The following is a 25277-nucleotide window of genomic DNA, read 5'->3' as shown; positions in this document are numbered from 1 at the left end:
ATCGGGCACAGCTTGGACTCGATGGTCCTGGAGGGACCTTGGAAGGCTTTTCCCACCTTAACATCTCCGGGATTCTTTGCCCCCCAGCGCCCACCATTTGCCCTGTTGGTGTTGGGGCAGGTCCCCTTTGAGGAGGGGGGTGGCGGCGCAGGCACCTCCGTACAAAAATAATGAGGGTGGGGATTAATGGAGAAAACACAAGGGGAATTCATACACAGAAAAAAAGGGGGATTTAGGCGTCCGGCCCCCGCCCTCCCGCCGTGTCCCACAGGGCGCGCCACACTCAACATGGCGCCTTCCCTGAGGGCGTCGCCGCGCTCAAAATGGCGGCCATCCCTTCCCGTCAGCGCAGCAACATGGCGGCGGCGGGGCACTTCCGGGGCGAGGGGAAGCGCGCAGCGCCAACATGGCGGCGGCCGCGGTCGGAGTCTCCTTGAGGCGCGGAGTCCCCGCGCGGCTCCTGCGGGCCGGGCCGCGGGCGGTGAGGGGCCGGGATGGCTGCAGGGAGGCTGGAGGAGCTGGGAGTGGGCGGGAGCGGAGGGAAGGGAGGGGTGTCAGAGGCGGCGGAGGGGCTGCAGGGGTCCGGCATGAGGATGGAAGAGGAAGGGGGTGGGCTGAGGGGAAGAGGGGGCTGGAACTGGAGTGTGGGAGCTGGAAGGGGCTGTGTGGGAATTGGGGGTGGACAGGAGGGCAGGGCTGGGGAGAGGGTGCAGAAGGGGCTGGGGGCAGGAGGGAGTTCGGGATGAGGTAAAAGGTGGGAAGAGCGGGAGGGAGAAGAGGGGGCGAGCTGTGGGGGAAGGGGGCTGGAGACGGTGTGCGGGATCTGGAGGGAGCTCTGTGGGAATTGCGGGTGGGCACGGGGAAGGTTTCAGAGGGCAGCTGGGGAGCGGTAAAATGTGGGAAGGGCGGGTGTGAAAAGGGGGTGGGCTGGGAGGGAATGGGGTCGGTGCCGGAGGGGCTGTGGGGACGGCATCGGTGGGGTGTGGGAGAGGGGAGGAGGGGTCCGGGGTGAGGTGAAATACGGGAAGAATGTCTGGGAAAAAGGGGGTGCTGAGGAGGGAATGGGGTCGGTGGGGTGTGGGAGAGGGGAGGAGGGGTCCGGGGTGAGGTGAAATACTGGAAGAATGTCTGGGAAAAAGGGGGTGCTGAGGAGGGAATGGGGTCGGTGGGGTGCGGGAGTGGGGAGGAGGGGTCCGGGTGAGGTGAAATACGGGAAGAATGGCTGGGAAAAGGGGGGTGCTGAGGAGGGAATGGGGTCGGTGGGGTGTCGGAGAGGGGAGGAGGGGTCCGGGTGAGGTGAAATACGGGAAGAATGGCTGGGAAAAAGGGGGTGCTGAGGAGGGAATGGGGTCGGTGGGGTGTGGGAGAGGGGAGGAGGGGTCCGGGGTGAGGTGAAATACGGGAAGAATGTCTGGGAAAAGGGGGGTGCTGAGGAGGGAATGGGGTCGGTGGGGTGTGGGAGAGGGGAGGAGGGGTCCGGGTGAGGTGAAATACGGGAAGAATGTCTGGGAAAAGGGGGGTGCTGAGGAGGGAATGGGGGCAGAAGGCAGCTGGGAGGGGCGGGGAATGGTTCAGGGGCAGATAAAGGGTGGCAGGAAATCGGGGTGTGGGGAACGCTCCGGGAAAAGGTCAGGAAGAGCAGCGGGAACGGGGTGATTCCGGGAGAGGGGAGCGGGGCTGCGCGCCCGGAGCAGGGAGCAGCTCCCGGGAAAAGCAGCAGGAGCCGCAGGGATGCGCTCAGCAATTCCGGGATAACGGGGACAGGGAGAGCCGGTGGGATCTGATGGATCGGGGAGCAGCGGGGGGGGGCCTGGATTTCGGGAATCTCGGCCTTGCTCTGGGCGGGGGGAGCCTCGGGACACAGGAGCTCCAGAGCCTGCCCAGAGCCCCAGTTCATATTTCTATTTATTAGGCTTTTTAATGTGCGTTTATATTTTTAATGTATTTTTGTGTATGTGTAGGGTGTATATGTACAAATATCTAGGCACTGTGTATACCCATATAAACGATACACGCAAAATGCACACATAAAGATATACAGGCGTTAAGTTATAATCACACGATTGTAATTACACACACATTAAAATACATAAATGCATCCACAAATGCGTGCCCACAATATATAGATACAAACCATATACAATGCAAAGTATAATTATGCATGCATAGATACGGGTATGTATGTAAATACATACAAATATAATGTGTCATATAATTGCAATATATATATGTGTGTGTGTCATATAATTGCAGTATATATGTATACATAAAATATATATATAAATTGCACAAAACATATAAAACAGGCTACAATATTAAACGCAATATATAAATAAAGTGCACACGTAGTTACAGCATTATAATGACACGTGTAGTGGGATATGCAGGTACATATAATTTATAAACTCACACATTTTATTTATAAGCACGTAAAATACAATGTGTGCGTTTATATCCATGCCTACGTATGTACCCCCACACTTGTTATATAGGCGTGTATAAAGATATATTTATTTATTACATTTATGTCTATATCCACACATGTATATCTATATATTTAGTATATTTTTTTAATGCATCCACACATATACCTCTCTGTATCTCCTCCTGGATCCCTCCAAGCCCTCCTGGTGGGATCTGAGACCGTTTTTCCCTGGATCCAGGGGTGGGATCTGAGGCTGTTTTTCCCTGGATCCAGGGGTGGGATCTGAGGGGTTTTTTCCCTGGATCCAGGGGTGGGATCTGAGGGGGTTTTCCCTGGATCCAGAGGTGGGATCTGAGGGGTTTTTCCCTGGATCCAGGGGTGGGATCTGAGGGGGTTTTTCCCTGGATCCAGGGGTGGGATCTGAGGGGTTTTTCCCTGGATCCAGGGGTGGGATCTGAGGGGTTTTTCCCTGGATCCAGGGGTGGGATCTGAGGCTGTTTTTCCCTGGATCCAGGGGTGGGATCTGAGGGGTTTTTTCCCTGGATCCAGGGGTGGGATCTGAGGGGGTTTTCCCTGGATCCAGAGGTGGGATCTGAGGGGTTTTTCCCTGGATCCAGGGGTGGGATCTGAGGGGGTTTTTCCCTGGATCCAGGGGTGGGATCTGAGGGGTTTTTCCCTGGATCCAGGGGTGGGATCTGAGGGGTTTTTCCCTGGATCCAGGGGTGGGATCTGAGGCTGTTTTTCCCTGGATCCAGGGTGGGATCTGAGGCCGTTTTTCCCTGTATCCAGGGGTGGGATCTGAGGGGGTTTTCCCTGGATCCAGGGGTGGGATCTGAGGCCGTTTTTCCCTGGATCCAGGGGTGGGATCTGAGGGGTTTTTCCCTGGATCCAGGGTGGGATCTGAGGCTGTTTTTCCCTGGATCCAGGGGTGGGATCTGAGGGGTTTTTTCCCTGGATCCAGGAGTGGGATCTGAGGGGGTTTTTCCCTGGATCCAGGGGTGGGATCTGAGGGGTTTTTTCCCTGGATCCAGGAGTGGGATCTGAGGGGTTTTTTCCCTGGATCCAGGGGTGGGATCTGAGGGGGTTTTTCCCTGGATCCAGGGGTGGGATCTGAGGCTGTTTTTCCCTGGATCCAGGGGTGGGATCTGAGGGGGTTTTTCCCTGGATCCAGGGGTGGGATCTGAGGGGGTTTTTCCCTGGATCCAGGGGTGGGATCTGAGGCTGTTTTCCCTGGATCCAGGGGTGGGATCTGAGGGGGTTTTTCCCTGGATCCAGGGGTGGGATCTGAGGAGTTTTTCCCTGGATCCAGGGGTGGGATCTGAGGGGTTTTTCCCTGGATCCAGGGGTGGGATCTGAGGCTGTTTTTCCCTGGATCCAGGGGTGGGATCTGAGGCTGTTTTCCCTGGATCCAGGGGTGGGATCTGAGGTGGTTTTTCCCTGGATCCAGGGGTGGGATCTGAGGCTGTTTTTCCCTGGATCCAGGGGTGGGATCTGAGGGGGTTTTTCCCTGGATCCAGGGGTGGGATCTGAGGGGGTTTTTCCCTGGATCCAGGGGTGGGATCTGAGGGGGTTTTCCCTGGATCCAGAGGTGGGATCTGAGGGGGTTTTCCCTGGATCCAGGGGTGGGATCTGAGGGGTTTTTCCCTGGATCCAGGGGTGGGATCTGAGGCTGTTTTCCCTGGATCCAGGTGCTCCGGGGAGCGCAGACGGCGGCGGCGGCGCCGCGGCTGAAGAAATTCGCCATCTACAGATGGGACCCCGACAAGCCCGGGGACAAGCCCCGCATGCAGACCTACGAGGTGGATCTCAACAAGTGGGTATCCCCTGGGAATGGGGCACGGGAGCAATCCCAGCTCCAGGGAGTGGCTGGGAAGGGGATGCTCGGCTCTGTCACAGAGCAGCTTGCTGTGGGCACAGCCACCGTGGAGGTTATCCCGGGAAAAAGCAGGTTTTCCTGAGCTCCTGTGGGGCTGCTTTCCCCTCCCTGACCCGTGCTGTGACATCCCTGGGGTCTGTCCGTGTCCCTGGAAGTGCTGGTGGCCTCAATATAATCCTGATTTGTGTGGGAAGTTTGGGGGCTGCCAAAAAAGAGGGAGAGCAGCTTTTTCCATGGAACAGGGATGGGGGGCGTGGGTTTAAACTGAAGGAGGAGAGGTTTGGATGGGATATTGGGATAAATCCTTCCTGTGAAGTCCTGGCACAGAATTCCCGGAGAAGCTGGGGCTGCCCCATCCCTGGAAGTGTCCAAGGCCACGTTGGACAGGGCTTGGAGCCACCTGGACTAGTGGAAGGTGTCCCTGCCCGTGGGAATGGGATGAGCTTGAAGGTCCCTCCATCCCAAACCATTCTGGGATTGTGTATTCCAGAAGGAAGCCCCACGTGCAGCTCACAATTCCCGGGGAGGGGGACGGTGGGAGCTTGGGTGTGGTATCCCAAGGCAGCTCCTGCTTCCCTGGGGTTCTGGGAAGGGGCTCGGGCCTCCCTGTGGTGCAGGAACCTTTCCATGGACACCGTGCCTGGATCTCCCTGAGCTCCTCCGGAGGAATCCACCCCGAACCCTTCCCAAGAGCTCCCACTCCAAGCCACCCAGCCCCTCCTTAAAACCCACAGGAGCAACAGCTCCGGTTTTGGGGTGGCTTTGCCCCAGTGAATAATCCCCGGGCGGCGCCCTGTGTATAAAATTACAGAAACCGTCCACGAGTGTTTGTCCTGGGTCCCTTGTGACTCATGGGGACAGGCTGGGCTGTCACAGCCTGACCCCAAACAGGGGGGGAAAAGGGAACCGGCTCAGGTCACCGGGGGTTGAGTTGTCTGAACCTCCGGTGCATCAGCAAGAGAGAGGGCTTGGCCCCACCCTGCCCCTGGGCTGGGCTGCTGATCCCGAGATCCCTGGTTTATCCCTGGGATTGACACAGAGTCCTCATCAATGGCATCGATGAAAACCCTTTGAGGCGCTGCTGAGTTGGGGGTGCAGGGGTCAGGCCCCGGGTTTGGGGGGCTCTGCAGGTTCGGTGACCCCTGGTTTCTGCTCCAGGTGTGGGCCCATGGTGCTGGATGCCCTGATCAAGATCAAGAACGAGATGGACTCCACGCTGACCTTCCGCAGGTCCTGCAGGGAGGGTAAGGATATTCCCGCCCGGAATGCTGCGTGCGCTGAGTGTGTAACCCCCAGCAGAGTCCAGAACCACCCTGCCCTCCCACCCGTGGGGATAAAACACCTGAATGAATCAAGGGGTAAAGCTGGAGTCGGTGCTCACGGGGTGTAATGACACAGCCCTGAGCCGCCCGCCCCAGTAATTCCTTCCACAGCTCCCAGTTGTTCCAGTTTCTCTCCCAGTCTGGTTCGTCCTGCTGTGGGGAAATCTGAGGAGAGACTCCAGCGGCGGGATTGAGAGGGCAGAGGTGGAATGGGAGCGAGTGCTGCTGTGGAAATCAGACAGGGTGGAACTGGGACGGTGCTCAGGACTTCGAGGAACAGCTCCAGGAATCTTTTCCTCGGCCCTTCGGCTGAGGCCAGGGATGGATCGAGGAAAAGGGCACTCAGTGGTGGTTTGGGGTTGTGGCTGCTCCCAAATCCGGTCTGGGGCTGCTCTCAGACTTCCCTGTCCCTGACTTTCCCTGGGAAAAAACTCCTGATTCACGGGTCACGCTGGGCTGCTGAGCTGTGGGAACGCATTCCTGGGTGGAATGAGTCTGATTTAATGAGGTGGGTTTGCAGGCAGGGGGAATTTCAGGGCAGCTGGTGCCTGGAGATGTTTTGACGGGGATGGAAATGGGAAGCAGCGCTCCCGAGGCAGCCGTTCCCTCTGGAATCTGCACAGCAGGGGCAGGAATTCCACACGGAGCGCTGCTCCCACCGCCTGATGCTCAGCCAGCCAAAACTCTTCCCGAGCTGGAATTCGTTGCCCTGAATACTTTTCCTGGGACAAGGCAGATTTTTCAAGCTGGGCTGGTTCCATCCTGCCCCTTCTCTGCCACGCAGCGAGAACAACCCCCCCCCCCGATCCCACATTCCTGCTGCAGGCATGTGCTCCGGGGTTTGCAGCCCTGCTTCCCTCTCCAGCTGGCTGGAAAATACTTGGGAGCCTTTCAGCAGTGGGAGGAATAACCTTGCTGCAGTGCCAGGGAGCCGGGACATCATCAGAGGTGTCACTTAATCCGTTTGTTGGGCTATTTTTGTGCTCCTGGTGTCTCTCCTCTCACCTTTGGCAGTGCGGTTTGTGCCCTGGGAAGGGGCACGAGGGAAAGGAGCTCCTGCCTGGGGCATCTGGGGCTGCATTCCCGAATTTCACGGGTGATTTGGGGCATTTTGTTCCCCTTCTGTGAGGAGAGGCTGTGGGAGCTGGGCCTGTTTGTTCCAGAGATGAGGAGGCTGAGAGGAGATCCCATCAATCCTTATTGATATCTCCAGGGGGTGTCCGAGGATGGTCCCAGACTCTTTCCAGTGGTGCCCAGAGACAGGACAAGGAGCAACAGCCACAAACTAAAGCACAAAAATTCCAGCTCAACGTTTGGAAGAAGTTCTCCCCGTGGAGTGGAACTCCAGCTCTGGCTTTTAGGGGGATAAAATGGTTGAGTAGCAGCAGATTTGTGAGTTTGCTGTCACTTGTGGATCCATCCTGTGACCTCCCAGCTTTTAAAAGGAAGGACGGCATCAGCTCAGCTCCAGGTTTTAGGGCAAAAAAAGGGTGCTGAGCACCTCCTCTGACAACTATTTCTATGAGTAGCAACATATTTGTGGGTTTACTACAGCTTGGATCCATCCTGTGACCTCCCAGCACAAAAAGGAAGAACAATACCGGGCTGAATTCCATCTTGCAGTGGGGAGAAGAAAGGTTGGACAGGTGCCCAGGGAGGTCACAGAGTCTCCCTCTCTGGAGATTCCCAAAGCCCCCTGGACACATTCCAGCGTAACCTGCTCCAGGGTGAATCGGGATGATTCCCAGAGGTCCCTTCCATCCCTGCCAACCCCGGGACTCCCTGACTGAGGAAGATGCAGCAGTTTTCCTTGTTAAAATGTTATTTTTTTTGGTTGTATTTGTGCCTCCCTCGGCTCCCACCTCGCGCCCCAAACCCGTGAGCGAAGCCGGATGTTCTCCCCTCCCTAAATCACACAAAAACTGATGAGGAGCCCAAACCACTTCATTTTCTGCTGGGGAAGGAGCTTCCCTGTGGAAAATGTGATTTGGCTGTGATGAAAGCAGCTCCTGTGTTTGATCTTCATTGAAGTTAAAAATGCTTGGCCCCAGTGGCAAATTCCAGCGTTTTTCTTGTCACGTAGAGTTTCCCCAGGACAGCCAGGGCTGTCTGTGGGGCCAGGAGGGTGAATCCCACACTTTGCTCTGCTTTCCCCCCTTCAGGAGGGTAAATCCAACCCTTTGCTCAGCTTTCCCCCCCTCAGGAAGGTGAATTCCACACTTTGCTCAGCTTTTCCCCCTCCAGAGGGTGAATCCCACACTTTGCTCTGCTTTTCTGCTCAGGAGGGTATATCCCACCCTTTGCTCAGCTTTTTCCCCTCAGAAAGTTAAATCCCACATTTTGCTCAGCTTTTCCCCCTCAGACGGGTAAATCCCACCCTTTGCTCTGCTTTTCTCCCTCAGGAGGGTGAATCCCACATTTTGCTCAGCTTTTCCCCCTCAGAAGGGTGAATCCAACCCTTTGCCCTGCTTTTCCCCCTCAGGAGTGTAAATCCCACCCTTTGCTCAGCTTTTCCCCCTCAGGAAGGTGAATCCCACCCTTTGCTCTGCTTTTCTCCCTCAGGAGGGTGAATCCCACATTTTGCTCTGCTTTTCCCTTTTAGAAGGGTGAATCCAACCCCTTGCTCAGCTTTTCCTCTCAGGAAGGTGAATCCCACCCTTTGCTCTGCTTTTCCCCCTCAGAAGGGTGAATCCAACCCCTTGCTCAGCTTTTCCTCTCAGGAAGGTGAATCCCACACTTTGCTCACCTTTTTCCCCTCAGAAGGGTAAATCCAACATTTTGCTCTGCTTTTCCCCCTCAGGTGGGTAAATCCCACCCTTTGCTCAGCTTTTCCCCCTCAGGAGGGTAAATCCCACCCTTTGCTCAGCTTTTTCCCCTCAGAAGGGTAAATCCAACATTTTGCTCAGCTTTTCCCCCTCAGGTGGGTAAATCCCACCCTTTGCTCAGCTTTTCCCCCTCAGGAGGGTAAATCCAACATTTTGCTCAGCTTTTCCCCCTCAGGTGGGTAAATCCCACCCTTTGCTCAGCTTTTTCCCCTCAGGAGGGTAAATCCCACACTTTTCTCAGCTTTTTCCCTTCAGAAGGGTAAATCCAACCCTTTTCTCAGCTTTTTCCCCTCAGGTGGGTAAATCCCACACTTTGCTCTGCTTTTTCCCCTCAGGTGGGTAAATCCCACACTTTGCTCTATTTTTCCCCTCAGGTGGGTAAATCCCACACTTTGCTCTATTTTTCCCCTCAGGTGGGTAAATCCCACACTTTGCTCTATTTTTCCCCTCAGGTGGGTAAATCCCACACTTTGCTCACCTTTTTCCCTTCAGAAGGGTAAATCCAACCCTTTGCTCTGCTTTTTTTCCCCCTCAGGAATCTGCGGCTCCTGTGCCATGAACATCGCTGGGGGCAACACCCTGGCCTGCATCAAAAAAATCGACAGTGACCTCAACAAAGTCACCAAAATCTACCCTCTGCCCCACATGTACGTGGTGAAGGACCTGGTTCCGGTGAGTGCAGCCCCTGCCCAGGCGTGGCAGCATCCAGGGGACACCCTGGGGTGGGGATGAGGCCACCAAGGTCAGGGCTCGTGTCCCTCGTGCTGGCTTTGGGTGGGTCCCCATGACTGAATCTGTCCCGGCCTGGAATGTGGCAGGTTGGGGGGGGGGAAGGTGGGAATGCCGCCTCCTGGTCAGGTTTCCAGGCGTCAGTTTGGGATGAAACTGTGCCAGGAGTGGGGATTTAGGTGGGATTTTGGGAAAAGGCTCTGCCGGCAGAGGGTGGGACTGAAGGGGATGGTGGGGCTTGGACAGCAAGGGTGGGATTTTGGGGTGTCTGTGCAGGGCTGGGTCCTGGTGGGCCCCTTCCAGCCGAGGATACTCCATGATTCTCCTCACCTCCATAACCACAATCCCTGTGTTTTCCTCCCCCAGGACCTGAGTAACTTCTACGCCCAGTACAAATCCATCGAGCCCTACCTGAAGAAGAAGGACGAGTCCAAGGAGGGCAAGGAGCAGTACCTGCAGTCCATAGAGGACCGTCAGAAACTGGTCACTGCTGCTTTTTTACTGCTGAAACCCCTCCCAGCCCGGCCCGGGGTTAAACCTGAGCACTCAGCACCGTCCCGTTCCCCAAACCCCACAGTGTGGGACACGGCTCAGGGCAGGGAGCTGGGCTGGCCAGGGGGGCTCTGATCTCATTCCCACCGTCTGCCCTGCGCAGTTCCCCGCTGGAATTCCATGCTGGAATTCCTCTGCGGGCTCCAGACTTGGAGGGAGATGGGGAGAGGCCCAGCAGGCCGTGTGGGGCTGTCTGGCTGCGCTCTCAGCTCACTGGGGTTTCACAGCCCGGAAAACTCCTGGGAGAAGCCAAAGTGCAAGTTTTGGGGTGTCTGTCGTGGGCAGGGGGGATTTTGAGGGGTTTTCTGGAGGTGAAGCTGGAGAATCCACCCCGAGGAACAGCTTTTTAAAAGGCTGATGGCGTTGGCCAAGTTTTGGGGTGGATTTCCGTGGCTGCCGCAGGGATTAGCAGCAGATCAGGAGGGGTTTTGCCTCTCAGCTGCCTGGATGGACCCGTCATTCCATGATTCCAGGCTCAGCCTGTCACTGCTCCGCTGCGGGGGCACCCAGTCTCGATTTTGGTGGAGGAGAGGTGAACGTGGGCAGCAGAAAGGGAGGCTGAGCGAAGGGGGTTCAGGGAGTGTCCCCTTGGTGTCTGCATCCCAGGGCACCGGAGCAGCGCCAGGGAATCGCTGCCCACAGGCAGCAGTTTGTTCTCCCCAGCACGTCCCAGCTTCTCTGAGCCGTGTGCAAGCGCCGAAGGGGCTTTCCCTGCCCTCCAAGTCCCGTTCCCAGCCACGTGGGAGCGAGGAAACCCAAAAGCCGCGTTGGAAAACTCGCTGTCTGCAATTCCTCTCCCTTTGGGATCAGCCTGCGTGCAGGAGAAGCTTGGATGTGGCTGGAAAATCCTCACCTTTTCCTTTAAATGCTCAAGCATTCGGGATGGTGCAGTTAAAAATGAGATTTGGAGTGAGGAGAGGGAACTCTGCCCTCAGGCCTGGCAGCTCTTCCCAAAGCCTTGTCAGGAGCTGCTGGGAATTCTGGCATCAGGAGTCTTCCTGAGCTCAATTTAGGGGGATTTTTATCCCCAGCTAACTTTCAGGGATGTAAATGAAGCCGGGCTGGGCTCTGCCTGTGCCTGGGAGAAGTTGATGGGCCACACGGAGATTCGGGAGACCCTGAGCTCCTCAGTTTCCTGTCCAGGATGAGGAATCGCCTCCTGTTCCCAGCAGGAATGAGCAGAGCTGTAAGAGCTGCCTGAACCACTTCCATGTAGGATTAAACTTTTCTTCTGTGCCTGGAAGAAAAAACCTCCTGCCCATAAGAACGGGGAAGTGATTCAGGACTGGCCCCGTTGCCATGCCAGGGGTGCCCTCAGGGACAGGCTGCACCCTGAGCTGTCCCCGGGGCTGCTGGGCAGACTTTGCTCTCCTTCTCTGCTGGAATTGTTAATTGGTGACAAATCCATGCCTGTCCTCACGGGACGGGCTGGGAGCAGGGCGGGAGTGCAGGAGAACCGAGCTGGGAGAGAGGTGGGAATGGAGAATTGAGCTGGGAGCAAGGAGGGAATGGAGAATTGAGCTGGGAGAGAGACGGGAATGGAGGAGAATTGAGCTGGGAGAGGTGGGAATGGAGGAGAATTGAGTTGGGAGAGAGGTGGGAATGGAGGAGAATTGAGCTGGGAGAGAGGTGGGAATGGAGAATTGAGCTGGGAGCAAGGAGGGAATGGAGAATTGAGCTGGGAGCAAGGAGGGAATGGAGAATTGAGCTGGGAGAGAGGTGGGAATGGAGAATTGAGCTGGGAGCAAGGAGGGAATGGAGAATTGAGCTGGGAGAGAGGTGGGAATGGAGAATTGAGCTGGGAGAGAGGTGGGAATGGAGAATTGAGCTGGGAGCAAGGAGGGAATGGAGAATTGAGCTGGGAGAGAGACGGGAATGGAGAATTGAGCTGGGAGAGAGGTGGGAATGGAGAATTGAGCTGGGAGAGAGGTGGGAATGGAGAATTGAGCTGGGAGCAAGGAGGGAATGGAGAATTGAGCTGGGAGCAAGGAGGGAATGGAGAATTGAGCTGGGAGAGAGGTGGGAATGGAGAATTGAGCTGGGAGAGGTGGGAATGGAGGAGAACCGAGCTGGGAGAGGTGGGAATGCAGGAGAACCGAGCAGCTTCCCCTTCCTCTCCAGTCCTGCTCTTCCCCTGCTGTCCCAAATTCTGGTTCATCGTGTGGGTCCTGGAATCGTGGAATATCCTGAGCTGGAAGGCAGCCACAGGGACCGTGTGGGGCCAGCTCCTGGCCCCGGCTTGGGAAAATTGGGATCGATTCCCTCAGGAATCGCTGCCCTGCCGCAGCACTGAATTTATTTATCAGTGCAGGGGGTTTGGGGCCGCTCTGCAGTGGCAGCTCTGGGCGGGGCTGAATCCCGGGTGTCACAGCCCTGGGTGACAGCCTGGTGTGTCCCCTCCCCGGAGGGTGAATCCCGGGTGTCACAGCCCTGGGTGACAGCCTGGTGTGTCCCCTCCTGTGGTGACAGCCTGGTGTGTCCCCTCCCCGGAGAGTGAATCCCGGGTGTCACAGCTCTGGGTGACAGCCTGGTGTGTCCCCTCCTGTGGTGACAGCCTGGTGTGTCCACTCTTGCAGTGACAGCCACTGTGTCCCCTCCCTGCAGGACAGGCTGGTGGTGGTGGCAGCTCTGAGGGGAGGGTGAATCCCGGGTGTCACAGCCCTGGGTGACAGCCTGGTGTGTCCCCTCCCCGGAGGGTGAATCCTGAGTGTCACAGCCCTGGGTGACAGCCTGGTGTGTCCCCTCCCCGGAGAGTGAATCCTGGGTGTCACAGCCCTGGGTGACAGCCGCTGTGTCCCCTCCTGCAGTGACAGCCTGGTGTGTCCCCTCCCGTGGTGACAGCCTGGTGTGTCCCCTCCCTGCAGGACGGGCTGGTGGTGGTGGCAGCTCTGAGGGGAAGGTGAATTCCGGGTGTCACAGCCCTGGGTGACAGCCTGGTGTGTCCCCTCCTGCAGTGACAGCCACTGTGTCCCCTCCTGTGGTGATAGCCACTGTGTCCCCTCCCTGCAGGACAGGCTGGTGGTGGTGGCAGCTCTGAGGGGAAGGTGAATCCTGGGTGTCACAGCCCTGGGTGACAGCCTGGTGTGTCCCCTCCTGTGGTGACAGCCACTGTGTCCCCTCCCTGCAGGACGGGCTGGTGGTGGCAGCTCTGAGGGGAGGGTGAATTCCGGGTGTCACAGCCCTGGGTGACAGCCTGGTGTGTCCCCTCCCTGGAGGGTGAATCCTGGGTGTCACAGCCCTGGGTGACAGCCTGGTGTGTCCCCTCCCCGGAGAGTGAATCCTGGGTGTCACAGCTCTGGGTGACAGCCTGGTGTGTCCCCTCTTGCAGTGACAGCCACTGTGTCCCCTCCCTGCAGGACGGGCTGGTGGTGGTGGCAGCTGTGAGGGGAGGGTGAATTCCGGGTGTCACAGCCCTGGGTGACAGCCTGGTGTGTCCCCTCCCCGGAGAGTGAATCCTGAGTGTCACAGCCCTGGGTGACAGCCTGGTGTGTCCCCTCCTGCAGTGACAGCCTGGTGTGTCCACTCTTGCAGTGACAGCCACTGTGTCCCCTCCCTGCAGGACAGGCTGGTGGTGGTGGCAGCTCTGAGGGGAGGGTGAATCCTGGGTGTCACAGCCCTGGGTGACAGCCTGGTGTGTCCCCTCCCCGGAGGGTGAATCCTGGGTGTCACAGCCCTGGGTGACAGCCTGGTGTGTCCCCTCCTGCAGTGACAGCCTGGTGTGTCCCCTCCTGTGGTGACAGCCACTGTGTCCCCTCCCGTGGTGACAGCCTGGTGTGTCCCCTCCCTGCAGGACGGGCTCTACGAGTGCATCCTGTGCGCCTGCTGCAGCACCAGCTGTCCCAGCTACTGGTGGAATGGGGACAAGTACCTGGGCCCCGCCGTGCTCATGCAGGTGAGGACAGGCCGGGCTCCTTTGTCACGGGCCGGCGTCACCCAGCCCTGCCCCCGCATTCCTGAGCCGGGGCGCTGCCGGCGCCGCGTCCCGCGGGTGACCCCCGCGCCCCGGCTGTGCCCCAGGCCTACCGCTGGATGATCGACTCGCGGGATGACTACACGGAGGAGCGGCTGGCCCAGCTGCAGGACCCCTTCTCGCTGTACCGCTGCCACACCATCATGAACTGCACCCGCACCTGCCCCAAGGTACGGCCGGGGCGGGGGAAGGGGGCGGTGGCAGTGGGGGGGGGGGGGGGTCCGAGCCCCGTCCGGCCTGGCCCCGGACGCTGCCAGGGATGGGGAAGCCAGGGCTGCTCTGGGGAATCCATTCCAGGGCCTCCCCAACCCTCACAGGGAGGGGTTTACCCCGACGTCCCACCTAAACCAGCGCACGGAATCGTGGAGTGGTTTGGATTGGGAGGGGCTTTAGAGATCATCTGGGCCCCAGGCAGGGACACCTCCCACCATCCCAGGGTGCTCCAGCCTGGCCCGGGACGCTTCCAGGGCTGGGGCAGCCACAGCTTCTGTGGGAAATCCATTCCAGGGCTTCCCCGCCCTCACAGGGAGGGATTTATCCCAGTATCCCACCCACACCTCCCCTCTGCCCGTTTAAAGCGTGTCCCCTTACCCTGTCCCTGCCTCTCCTCCGTGCCCCTTCAGCTGCAGGAAGGCCGCAGCGAGGTCTCCCCATCCCTTTTCCGTGTCTTTTCTGGAATTCCTGGCTGGTTCCATGGCCCCTGTTTGATAGGAAAAGATCCTTTTAAGGATCTGGCCTGGCCTGCTGAGCCTTGTGACTGCCGGAGTTCCGGGGTCAGGAACAGCTCTTCCTCCTGAGCCTTGGCCCCGGGAACCCCTCTGATCCCAGGATTTGGGAGCAGGGCCCTGCCGGGAGCGCTCCAGGGAATTTCTCAGCTGTTCCTGTGGGGAACTGAGCAGATTTTCCAGAGGGGGCTGTGCCTCTTCCCAGCCTCGCTGTTGGGAGTTGAGGGAGCTTTGCTTCCCTCCTGGGCTCTTTCCCACAGCCCTGACGGGCTCCCGGAGCCGCGGGATAACAGGAAGGGTCGTTCGGAGTGGGGAGCGCTGCAGGCTGGCCTTTGTGGGTGTTTCTGCAGAGGGATTCCCTGGAAGCACCCAATTCCACAGGGATTCCCTGGAAACACACAATTCCAAAGGAATTCCCTGGAAACACACAGTTCCCGCTTTCCTGTGGGTGTTTGTCCAAAGGGATTCCCTGGAAGCACCCAGTTCCACAGGGATTCCCTGGAAACACACAATTCCAAAGGGATTCCCTGGAAACACGTCATTCGTGCTTTCCTGTGGGTGTTTGTCTGAAGGGATTCCCTGGAAACACACAGTTCCTGCTCTTTTGTGGGTGTTTTTCCAAAGGAATTCCCTGGAAACACACAGTTCCCGCTTTCCTGGGTGTTTGTCCAAAGGGATTCCATGGAAGTACACAGTTCCGAAGAGATTCCCTGGAAACACAATTCCTACTCTTTTGTGGGTGTTTTTCCAAAGGAATTCCCTGGAAACACCCAGTTCCCACTTTCCTGTGGGTGTTTGTCCAAAGGGATTCCATGGAAACACACAATTCCAAAGGGATTCCCTGGAAACACACAGTTCCCGCTTTCCTGGGGGTGTTTGTGTCCGAGGGGATTCCATGGAAACGCACAATTCCAAAGGGATTCCATGGAAACACAACAGTTCCTGCTTTCCTGGGTGTTTGTCCAAAGGGATTCCATGGAAACACACAGTTCCAAAGGGATTCCCTGGAAGCACCCAGTTCCACAGGGATTCCATGGAAACACACAGTTCCACAGGGATTCCATGGAAACACACAATTCCGAAGAGATTCCCTGGAAACACAATTCCTGCTCTTTTGTGGGTGTTTTTCCAAAGGAATTCCCTGGAAACACACAGTTCCCGCTTTCCTGGGGGTGTTTGTGTCCAAGGGGATTCCATGGAAACACACAATTCCAAAGGGATTCCCTGGAAGCACCCAGTTCCACAGGGATTCCATGGAAGCACACAATTCCAAAGGGATTCCCTGGAAGCACCCAGTTCCACAGGGATTCCATGGAAGCACACAATTCCAAAGGGATTCCCTGGAAGCACCCAGTTCCACAGGGATTCCATGGAAGCACACAATTCCAAAGGGATTCCCTGGAAGCACCCAGTTCCACAGGGATTCCATGGAAACACACAATCCCAGAGGGATTCCATGGAAACACACAATTCCAGAGGGATTCCATGGAAACACACAATCCCCTGTTCGGATTCAACCTTGTTCCATCCCCCCAGTGCCGGGCTGTTCCCCGGCCTCCAGAAATCCCACAAAACCCGTGGAATTCCATCCTGCCAGAGCTTTATCTCCCTTTGATCCCGATCAAAGCCCAGCTCCCAAAGGAGTTTTGCTCCAGGGGAGGGAGGGGAGCTCCAGCTCCGGCGTCCTGCTCTGGGCCAGGCTGCTCTTCCCAGGGAAACTGAGGCTGGAATGGGGCAAACCTGAACATTTTCCCCCTGGAATGGAATTCCCAGCTTGCCCCAAACTGAGGCTGGAATGGGGCAAACCTGAACTTCTTCCCCCTGGAATTCCCAGCCTGCCCCAAACTGAGGCTGGAATGGGGCAAACCTGAACTTCTTCCCCCTGGAATTCCCAGCCTGCCCCAAACTGAGGCTGGAATGGGGCAAACCTGAACTTTTTCCCCCTGGAATTCCCAGCCTGCCCCAAACTGAGGCTGGAATGGGGCAAACCTGAACTTTTTCCCCCTGGAATTCCCAGCCTGCCTGGAGTCAGAGCTGGCCCAGGTCTCCAGGGCCGGAAAGGAGGATTCATGACAGGCTAAACTCCTGATTTTTAGGGAAAAAAGGGGGGGGTTGAGCAGGTCCTGTGCCGGATGTTTTTATGGGGAGCAGCACATTTGTGAGTCTGGATCCAGCCTGTGACCTCCCAGTGCTTGGAAGGAAGGAGAATATCAGCTCAATTCCAGGTTTTGGGGGGGAAAAAGGGATGTTGGGCACCTGTTCTGACAACCCAGCACAGAGAGGAAGCACGATATCAGGAGAATTCCAGGTTTTAGAGGGAGAAAAGTTGGAGAAGCAGCACCTTTGTGAGTTTATTACGACTTTAATCCATCCTGTAACCTCCCAGTGTTTGGAAGGAAGGAGAATATCAGCTCAATTCCAAGATTTAGAGGGAGAAAAGTTGGAGAAGCAGCACCTTGTGAGTTTATTACAACTTTAATCCATCCTGTAACCTCCCAGTGTTTGGAAGGAAGGAGAATATCAGCTCGATTCCAGGTTTTAGAGGGAGAAAAGTTGGAGAAGCAGCAGATTTGTGAGTTTATGACAACTTCAATCTGTTCTGTAACCTCCCAGTGTTTGGAAGGAAGGAGAATATCAGCTCAATTCCAGTTTTTAGAGGGAGAAAAGTTGGAGAAGCAGCAGATTTGTGAGTTTATTACAACTTTAATCTGTGCTGTAACCTCCCAGTGTTTGGAAGGAAGGAGAATATCAGGAGAATTCCAGGTTTTAGAGGGAGAAAAGTTGGAGAAGCAGCAGATTTGTGAGTTTATTACAACTTTGATCCATCCTGTAACCTCCCAGGGTTTGGAAGGAAGGAGAATATCAGCTCAATTCCAGGTTTTAGAGGGAGAAAAGTTGGAGAAGCAGCACCTTTGTGAGTTTATTCCAGCTTGGATCCAGCCTGTGATCCCCCCAGCTTTTAAAAGGAAGCACGAGATCAGGTGAATTCCAGGTTTTTAGGGGAAAAAACAGTGGAATAGCAGCAGATTCGGGAGTTTGCTGTCACTTGGACCCATCCCGTGTCCCAGGGTTTGGAAGGAAGGAGAATATCAGCTCAATTCCAGGTTTTAGAGGGAGAAAAGTTGGAGAAGCAGCAGATTTGTGAGTTTATGACAACTTTAATCCATGCTGTAACCTCCCAGTGTTTGGAAGGAAGGAGAATATCAGCTCAGTTCCAGGTTTTAGAGGGAGAAAAGTTGGAGAAGCAGCACCTTGTGAGTTTATTACAACTTTAATCTGTTCTGTAACCTCCCAGTGTTTGGAAGGAAGGAGAATATCAGCTCAATTCCAGGTTTTAGAGGGAGAAAAGTTGGAGAAGCAGCAATTTGTGAGTTTATTACAACTTTGATCCATCCTGTAACCTCCCAGGGTTTGGAAGGAAGGAGAATATCAGCTCAGTTCCAGGTTTTAGAGGGAGAAAAGTTGGAGAAGCAGCAGATTTGTGAGTTTATTCCAGCTTGGATCCAGCCTGTGATCCCCCCAGCTTTTAAAAGGAAGCACGAGATCAGGTGAATTCCAGGTTTTTAGGGGAAAAAACAGTGGAATAGCAGCAGATTCGGGAGTTTGCTGTCACTTGGACCCATCCCGTGTCCCAGGGTTTGGAAGGAAGGAGAATATCAGCTCAATTCCAGGTTTTAGAGGGAGAAAAGTTGGAGAAGCAGCAGATTTGTGAGTTTATGACAACTTTAATCCATCCTGTAACCTCCCAGTGTTTGGAAGGAAGGAGAATATCAGCTCAATTCCAGGTTTTAGAGGGAGAAAAGTTGGAGAACCAGCACCTTTGTGAGTTTATTCCAGCTTGGATCCAGCCTGTGATCCCCCCAGCTTTTAAAAGGAAGCACAAGATCAGGTGAATTCCAGGTTTTTAGGGGAAAAAACGGTGGAATAGCAGCAGATTCGGGAGTTTGCTGTCACTTGGACCCATCCCGTGTCCCAGGGTTTGGAAGGAAGGAGAATATCAGCTCAATTCCAGGTTTTAGAGGGAGAAAAGTTGGAGAAGCAGCAGATTTGTGAGTTTATTACAACTTTAATCCATGCTGTAACCTCCCAGTGTTTGGAAGGAAGGAGAATATCAGCTCAATTCCAGGTTTTAGAGGGAGAAAAGTTGGAGAAGCAGCAGATTTGTGAGTTTATTCCAGCTTGGATCCAGCCTGTGATCCCCCCAGCTTTTAAAAGGAAGCACAAGATCAGGTGAATTCCAGGTTTTTAGGGGAAAAAACGGTGGAGTAGCAGCAGATTCGGGAGTTTGCTGTCACTTGGACCCATCCCGTGTCCCAGGGTTTGGAAGGAAGGAGAATATCAGCTCAATTCCAGGTTTTAGAGGGAGAAAAGTTGGAGAAGCAGCAATTTGTGAGTTTATGACAACTTTAATCTGTGCTGTAACCTCCCAGTGTTTGGAAGGAAGGAGAATATCAGCTCAATTCCAGGTTTTAGAGGGAGAAAAGTTGGAGAAGCAGCACCTTTGTGAGTTTATTCCAGCTTGGATCCAGCCTGTGATCCCCCCAGCTTTTAAAAGGAAGCACAAGATCAGGTGAATTCCAGGTTTTTAGGGGAAAAAACGGTGGAGTAGCAGCAGATTCGGGAGTTTGCTGTCACTTGGACCCATCCCGTGTCCCAGTGTTTGGAAGGAAGGAGAATATCAGCTCAATTCCAGGTTTTGGGGGGAGAAAAGTTGGAGAAGCAGCAATTTGTGCGTTTATGACAACTTCAATCTGTTCTGTAACCTCCCAGTGTTTGGAAGGAAGGAGAATATCAGGAGAATTCCAGGTTTTAGAGGGAGAAAAGTTGGAGAAGCAGCACCTTGTGAGTTTATGACAACTTTAATCTGTGCTGTAACCTCCCGGTGTTTGGAAGGAAGGAGAGTATCAGGAGAATTCCAGGTTTTAGAGGGAGAAAAGTTGGAGAAGCAGCAATTTGTGAGTTTATGACAACTTTAATCCATCCTGTAACCTTCCAGTGTTTGGAAGGAAGGAGAATATCAGCTCAATTCCAGGTTTTAGAGGGAGAAAAGTTGGAGAAGCAGCAGATTTGTGAGTTTATTACAACTTTGATCCATCCTGTAACCTCCCAGGGTTTGGAAGGAAGGAGAAAACCAGCTCAGCTCCAGGTTTTAGGGGGAAAAAAGGTGGAACAGGGAGTTCATTACACCTTGAGGTGAGGGGAAGGGCAGGGAGGTGCTGCAGCCTCCCCGGCGGCACTGAGCGACCTTTCCCGCAGGGTTTGAACCCCGGCAAAGCCATCGCCGAGATCAAGAAGATGATGGCCACCTACAAGCAGAAGGCAGCGGCTGTGTGAGCCCTGAGGGAGCCCCGAGGGAGCCCCAAGGAGCCCCCAAGGAGCCCCGAGGAGCCCCCAAGGAGCCCCGAGGAGCCCCGAGGAGCCGGTGTCACCCACGGCCCGGGGCGGCCGCGCTCAATAAACGCTCACCAAGAACAGCTCGGCCTCGCATCCTTTCCCGCTCCCTCCTGGGATGTCCGACGGGCCCAAACCTCCCGGGGCTGCGGCTGGGAGGAGCTGCGGGGCTCCGGGAATGGCTGGGAGCAGGGAATGGTGGTGGGGGGGCGTGGGGGGGGTCTCCGGCCTGAGAGCCCCAAAGGGAGGAGCGGGAGCTGCCGGGGTGCGGGATGGGGCGGAAGCCCGGGGATGGAGGCACCCAGGGGTGAGGTGTCCTGTCCCACCCCACTCCAAATCCTGACAAAATGGGATTTTTTAGGGTTAAATAGTCCTCTTTGATTGTATTTTCTGCCTCCAGATCCACCAGGATCGAGGTTTCCTGTCCCACCCCACTGGGATCCTGGTTTGTAGTCCTGGGTTTTACTCCAAATCCTGACAAAACAGGATTTTTTAGGGTTACATATTCCTCTTTTCTCCATTATTTTTAACTCCAGATCCCAGATCCACCAGGATCGAGGTGTTCTGGTCCCACCCCATTGGGATCCTGGTTTGTATTCCTCCTGGGTTTTACTCCAAATCCTGACAAAATGGGATTTTTTAGGGTTACATATTCCTCTTTTCTCCATTATTTTTACCTCCAGATCCCAGATCCACCAGGATCGAGGTGTTCTGGTCCCACCCCACTGGGATCCTGGTTTGTATTCCTGGGTTTTACTCCAAATCCTGACAAAAAGGGATTTTTTTAGGGTTAAATATTCCTCTTTTCTTGTATTTTCTACTCCAGATCCACCGGGGTGAGGTGTTCTGGTCCCACCCTGTGGGATCCTGGTTTGTAGTCCTGGGTTTTACTCCAAACCTTAAGAAAATGGGATTTTTTAGGGTTAAATATCCCTCTTTTCTCCATTATTTTTACCTCCAGATCCCAGCTCCACCAGGAGCGAGGTGTTCTGTTCCCACCCCACTGGGATCCTGGTTTGTCTTCCTCCTGGGTTTTACTCCAAATCCTGACAAAATGGGATTTTTTAGGGTTAAATATTCCTCTTTTCTTGTATTTTCTACCTGCATATCCACCAGGATCGAGGTGTTCTGGTCCCACCCCATTGGGATCCTGGTTTGTAGTCCTGGTTTTTACTCCAAATCCTAACAAAAAGGGATTTTTTTAGGGTTAAATAGTCCTCTTTTCTTGTATTTTCTGCCTCCAGATCCACCAGGAGCGAGGTTTCCTGTCCCACCCCATTGGGATCCTGGTTTGTAGTCCTGCTCTTTACTCCAAATCCTAACAAAATGGGATTTTTTAGGGTTAAATATCCCTCTTTTCTTGTATTTTCTACCTCCAGATCCACCAGGATCGAGGTGTCCTGTCCCACCCCATTGGGATCCTGGTTTGTGTTCCTGGGTTTTACTCCAAACCTTAAGAAAATGGGATTTTTTAAGGTTAAATATCTCTTTTCTCCATTATTTTTACCTCCAGATCCCAGTTCCACCAGGATCGAGGTGTTCTGTTCCCACCCCACTGGGATCCTGGTTTGTATTCCTGGTTTTTACTCCAAATCCTAACAAAATGGGATTTTTTAGGGTTAAATATCCCTCTTTTCTTGTATTTTCTACCTCCGGATCCACCAGGATCGAGGTGTTCTGGTCCCACCCCATTGGGATCCTGGTTTGTAGTCCTGGGTTTTACTCCAAATCCTAACAAAATGGGATTTTTTAGGGTTAAATATCCCTCTTTTCTCCATTATTTTTACCTCCAGATCCCGGTTCCACCAGGATCAAGGTGTTCTGTTCCCACCCCATTGGGATCCTGGTTTGTAGTCCTGGGTTTTACTCCAAATCCTAACAAAATGGGATTTTTTAGGGTTAAATATCCCTCTTTTCTTGTATTTTCTACCTCCAGATCCACCAGGATCGAGGTGTTCTGGTCCCACCCCACTGGGATCCTGGTTTGTAGTCCTGGGTTTTACTCCAAATCCTAACAAAATGGGATTTTTTAGGGTTAAATATCCCTCTTTTCTCCATTATTTTTACCTCCAGATCCCAGTTCCACCAGGATAGAGGTGTTCTGTCCCACCCCATTGGGATCCTGGTTTGTATTCCTGGTTTTTACTCCAAACCTTAAGAAAATGGGATTTCCTTTGCCAGGTTTGGGCTGCAAACCCCCTTTTTTGGGGGAAGCAGAGCCCCATGAGTTTCCCTGGGAGATTTGGGGCTCAAACCCTCATTTTTGGGGGCAGACTGCTGTCCGTTCGCGGGGTGTCTGTGAGACACCCCCGTTTTGGGGCTCTCCGGGGGTGCCCGGCTCTGTGGGGCGGCCGCGGACTCCAACTCCCGGCATTCCCAATTCCCGGGTTTGGGGTGCAGACTCCAATTCCCGCCGTTCCCCACCATTCCCGGGGTGTCAGACCCCCCTTTTTGGGAGGTGCGGACTCCGACTCCCGGCATTCCCAATTCCCGGTTTTTAGGGGTGCCCGGCTCTGTGGGGCAGCGGTGCGGACTCCAACTCCCGGCATTCCCAATTCCCGGTTTTTAGGGGTGCCCGGCTCTGTGGGGCGGCGGTGCGGACTCCAACTCCCGGCATTCCCAGTTCCCGGTTTTTAGGGGTGCTCTGTGGGGCGGCGGTGCGGACTCCAACTCCCGGCATTCCCAATTCCCGGTTTTGGGGTGCGGACTCCAATTCCCGGCATTCCCAATTCCCGGTTTTTAGGGGTGCCTGGCTCTGTGGGGAGGCGGTGCGGACTCCAATTCCCGGTTTTGGGGTGCAGACTCCAATTCCCGCCGTTCCCCACCATTCCCGGGGTGTCAGAACCCCCTTTTTGGGACGTGCGGACTCCAACTCCCAGCATTCCCGGTTTTTAGGGGTGCGGACTCCAACTCCCGGCATTCCCGGTTTTTAGGGGTGCAGACTCCAATTCCCGCCATTCCCCACCATTCCCGGGGTGTCAGACCCCCCTTTTTGGGACGTGCGGACTCCAACTCCCGGCATTCCCAATTCCCGGTTTTTAGGGGTGCCCGGCTCTGTGGGGCGGCGGTGCGGACTCCAACTCCCGGCATTCCCAATTCCCGGTTTTTAGGGGTGCTCTGTGGGGCCGCGGTGCGGACTCCAATTCCCGGCATTCCCGGTTTTGGGGTGCAGACTCCAATTCCCGCCGTTCCCCACCATTCCCGGGGTGTCAGACCCCCCTTTTTGGGACGTGCGGACTCCAACTCCCGGCATTCCCAATTCCCGGTTTTTAGGGGTGCCCGGCTCTGTGGGGAGGCTGCGGACTCCAAGTCCCGGCATTCCCAATTCCCGGTTTTGGAGTGCAGACTCCAATTCCCGCCGTTCCCCACCATTCCCGGGGTGTCAGACCCCCCTTTTTGGGAGGTGCGGACTCCGACTCCCGGCATTCCCAATTCCCGGTTTTTAGGGGTGCTCTGTGGGGCGGCGGTGCGGACTCCAATTCCCGGCATTCCCGGTTTTGGGGTGCAGACTCCAATTCCCGCCGTTCCCCACCATTCCGGGGGTGTCAGAACCCCCTTTTTGGGAGGTGCGGACTCCAATTCCCGGCATTCCCACTCCCAATTCCCGGTTTTTAGGCGTGCCCGGCTCTGTGGGGAGGCTGCGGACTCCAATTCCCGGCATTCCCGGTTTTTAGGGGTGCAGACTCCAATTCCCGCCGTTCCCCACCATTCCCGGGGTGTCAGACCCCCCTTTTTGGGACGTGCGGACTCCAACTCCCGGCATTCCCAATTCCCGGTTTTTAGGGGTGCTCTGTGGGGCGGCGGTGCGGACTCCAACTCCCGGCATTCCCAATTCCCGGTTTTTAGGGGTGCTCTGTGGGGCGGCGGTGCGGACTCCAACTCCCGGCATTCCCAATTCCCGGTTTTTAGGGGTGCTCTGTGGGGCGGCGGTGCGGACTCCAACTCCCGGCATTCCCAATTCCCGGTTTTTAGGGGTGCGGACTCCAATTCCCGGCATTCCCGGTTTTGGGGTGCGGACTCAAATTCCCGCCGTTCCCCACCATTGCCGGGGTGTCAGACCCCGACCCCCCTTTTTGGGAGGTGCGGACTCCAATTCCCGGCATTCCCACTCCCAATTCCCGGTTTTTAGGGGTGCCCGGCTCTGTGGGGCCGCGGTGCGGACTCCAATTCCCGCCATTCCCAATTCCCCGGTTTTTAGGCGTGCCCGGCTCTGTGGGGAGGCTGCGGACTCCAATTCCCGGCATTCCCGGTTTTGGGGTGCAGACTCCAATTCCCGCCGTTCCCCACCATTCCCGGGGTGTCAGACCCCCCTTTTTGGGAGGTGCGGACTCCAACTCCCGGCATTCCCAATTCCCGGTTTTTAGGGGTGCTCTGTGGGGCAGCGGTGCGGACTCCAACTCCCGGCATTCCCAATTCCCGGTTTTTAGGGGTGCGGACTCCAATTCCCGGCATTCCCGGTTTTGGGGTGCAGACTCCAATTCCCGCTGTTCCCCACCATTCCCGGGGTATCAGACCCCCCTTTTTGGGAGGTTCGGACTCCAATTCCCGGCATTCCCAATTCCCGGTTTTTAGGGGTGCCCGGCTCTGTGGGGCGGCGGTGCGGACTCCAACTCCCGGCATTCCCAATTCCCGGTTTTTAGGGGTGCTCTGTGGGGCGGCGGTGCGGACTCCAATTCCCGGCATTCCCAATTCCCGGTTTTTAGGGGTGCCCGGCTCTGTGGGGCGGCGGTGCGGACTCCAACTCCCGGCATTCCCAATTCCCGGTTTTTAGGGGTGCTCTGTGGGGCGGCGGTGCGGACTCCAACTCCCGGCATTCCCAATTCCCGGTTTTTAGGGGTGCTCTGTGGGGCGGCGGTGCGGACTCCAACTCCCGGCATTCCCAATTCCCGGTTTTTAGGGGTGCCCGGCTCTGTGGGGAGGCTGCGGACTCCAACTCCCGGCATTCCCAATTCCCGGTTTTTAGGGGTGCCCTGTGGGGCGGCGGTGCGGACTCCAACTCCCGGCATTCCCAATTCCCGGTTTTTAGGGGTGCTCTGTGGGGCGGCGGTGCGGACTCCAACTCCCGGCATTCCCAATTCCCGGTTTTTAGGGGTGCGGACTCCAATTCCCGGCATTCCCGGTTTTGGGGTGCGGACTCAAATTCCCGCCGTTCCCCACCATTGCCGGGGTGTCAGACCCCGACCCCCCTTTTTGGGAGGTGCGGACTCCAATTCCCGGCATTCCCACTCCCAATTCCCGGTTTTTAGGGGTGCCCGGCTCTGTGGGGCCGCGGTGCGGACTCCAATTCCCGCCATTCCCAATTCCCCAGTTTTTAGGCGTGCCCGGCTCTGTGGGGAGGCTGCGGACTCCAATTCCCGGCATTCCCGGTTTTGGGGTGCAGACTCCAATTCCCGCCGTTCCCCACCATTCCCGGGGTGTCAGACCCCCCTTTTTGGGAGGTTCGGACTCCAATTCCCGGCATT

General features: G+C 55.7%; 1 protein-coding gene across 1 annotated transcript; it reads left to right on the top strand.

Moving 5' to 3' along the window:
* The first annotated feature begins 388 nt into the window (after positions 1-388).
* On the top strand, positions 389-19898 carry SDHB (succinate dehydrogenase complex iron sulfur subunit B). The gene is made up of 8 exons (XM_069034725.1): positions 389-481; positions 4114-4238; positions 5460-5545; positions 8984-9120; positions 9544-9660; positions 13520-13621; positions 13747-13869; positions 19681-19898. The coding sequence occupies exons 1-8, from the start codon at positions 407-409 to the stop codon at positions 19756-19758; spliced, it is 843 nt and encodes a 280-aa protein (XP_068890826.1). The 5' UTR covers positions 389-406; the 3' UTR covers positions 19759-19898.
* Positions 19899-25277: the final 5379 nt, after the last annotated feature.

The sequence above is a fragment of the Aphelocoma coerulescens genome, chromosome 21 (assembly GCF_041296385.1).
Source record: "Aphelocoma coerulescens isolate FSJ_1873_10779 chromosome 21, UR_Acoe_1.0, whole genome shotgun sequence".
Lineage (NCBI taxonomy): Eukaryota > Metazoa > Chordata > Aves > Passeriformes > Corvidae > Aphelocoma > Aphelocoma coerulescens.
The sequence above is the reverse complement of the archived record's forward strand: the minus strand, read 5'-3'. Positions and strand labels throughout refer to the sequence as shown.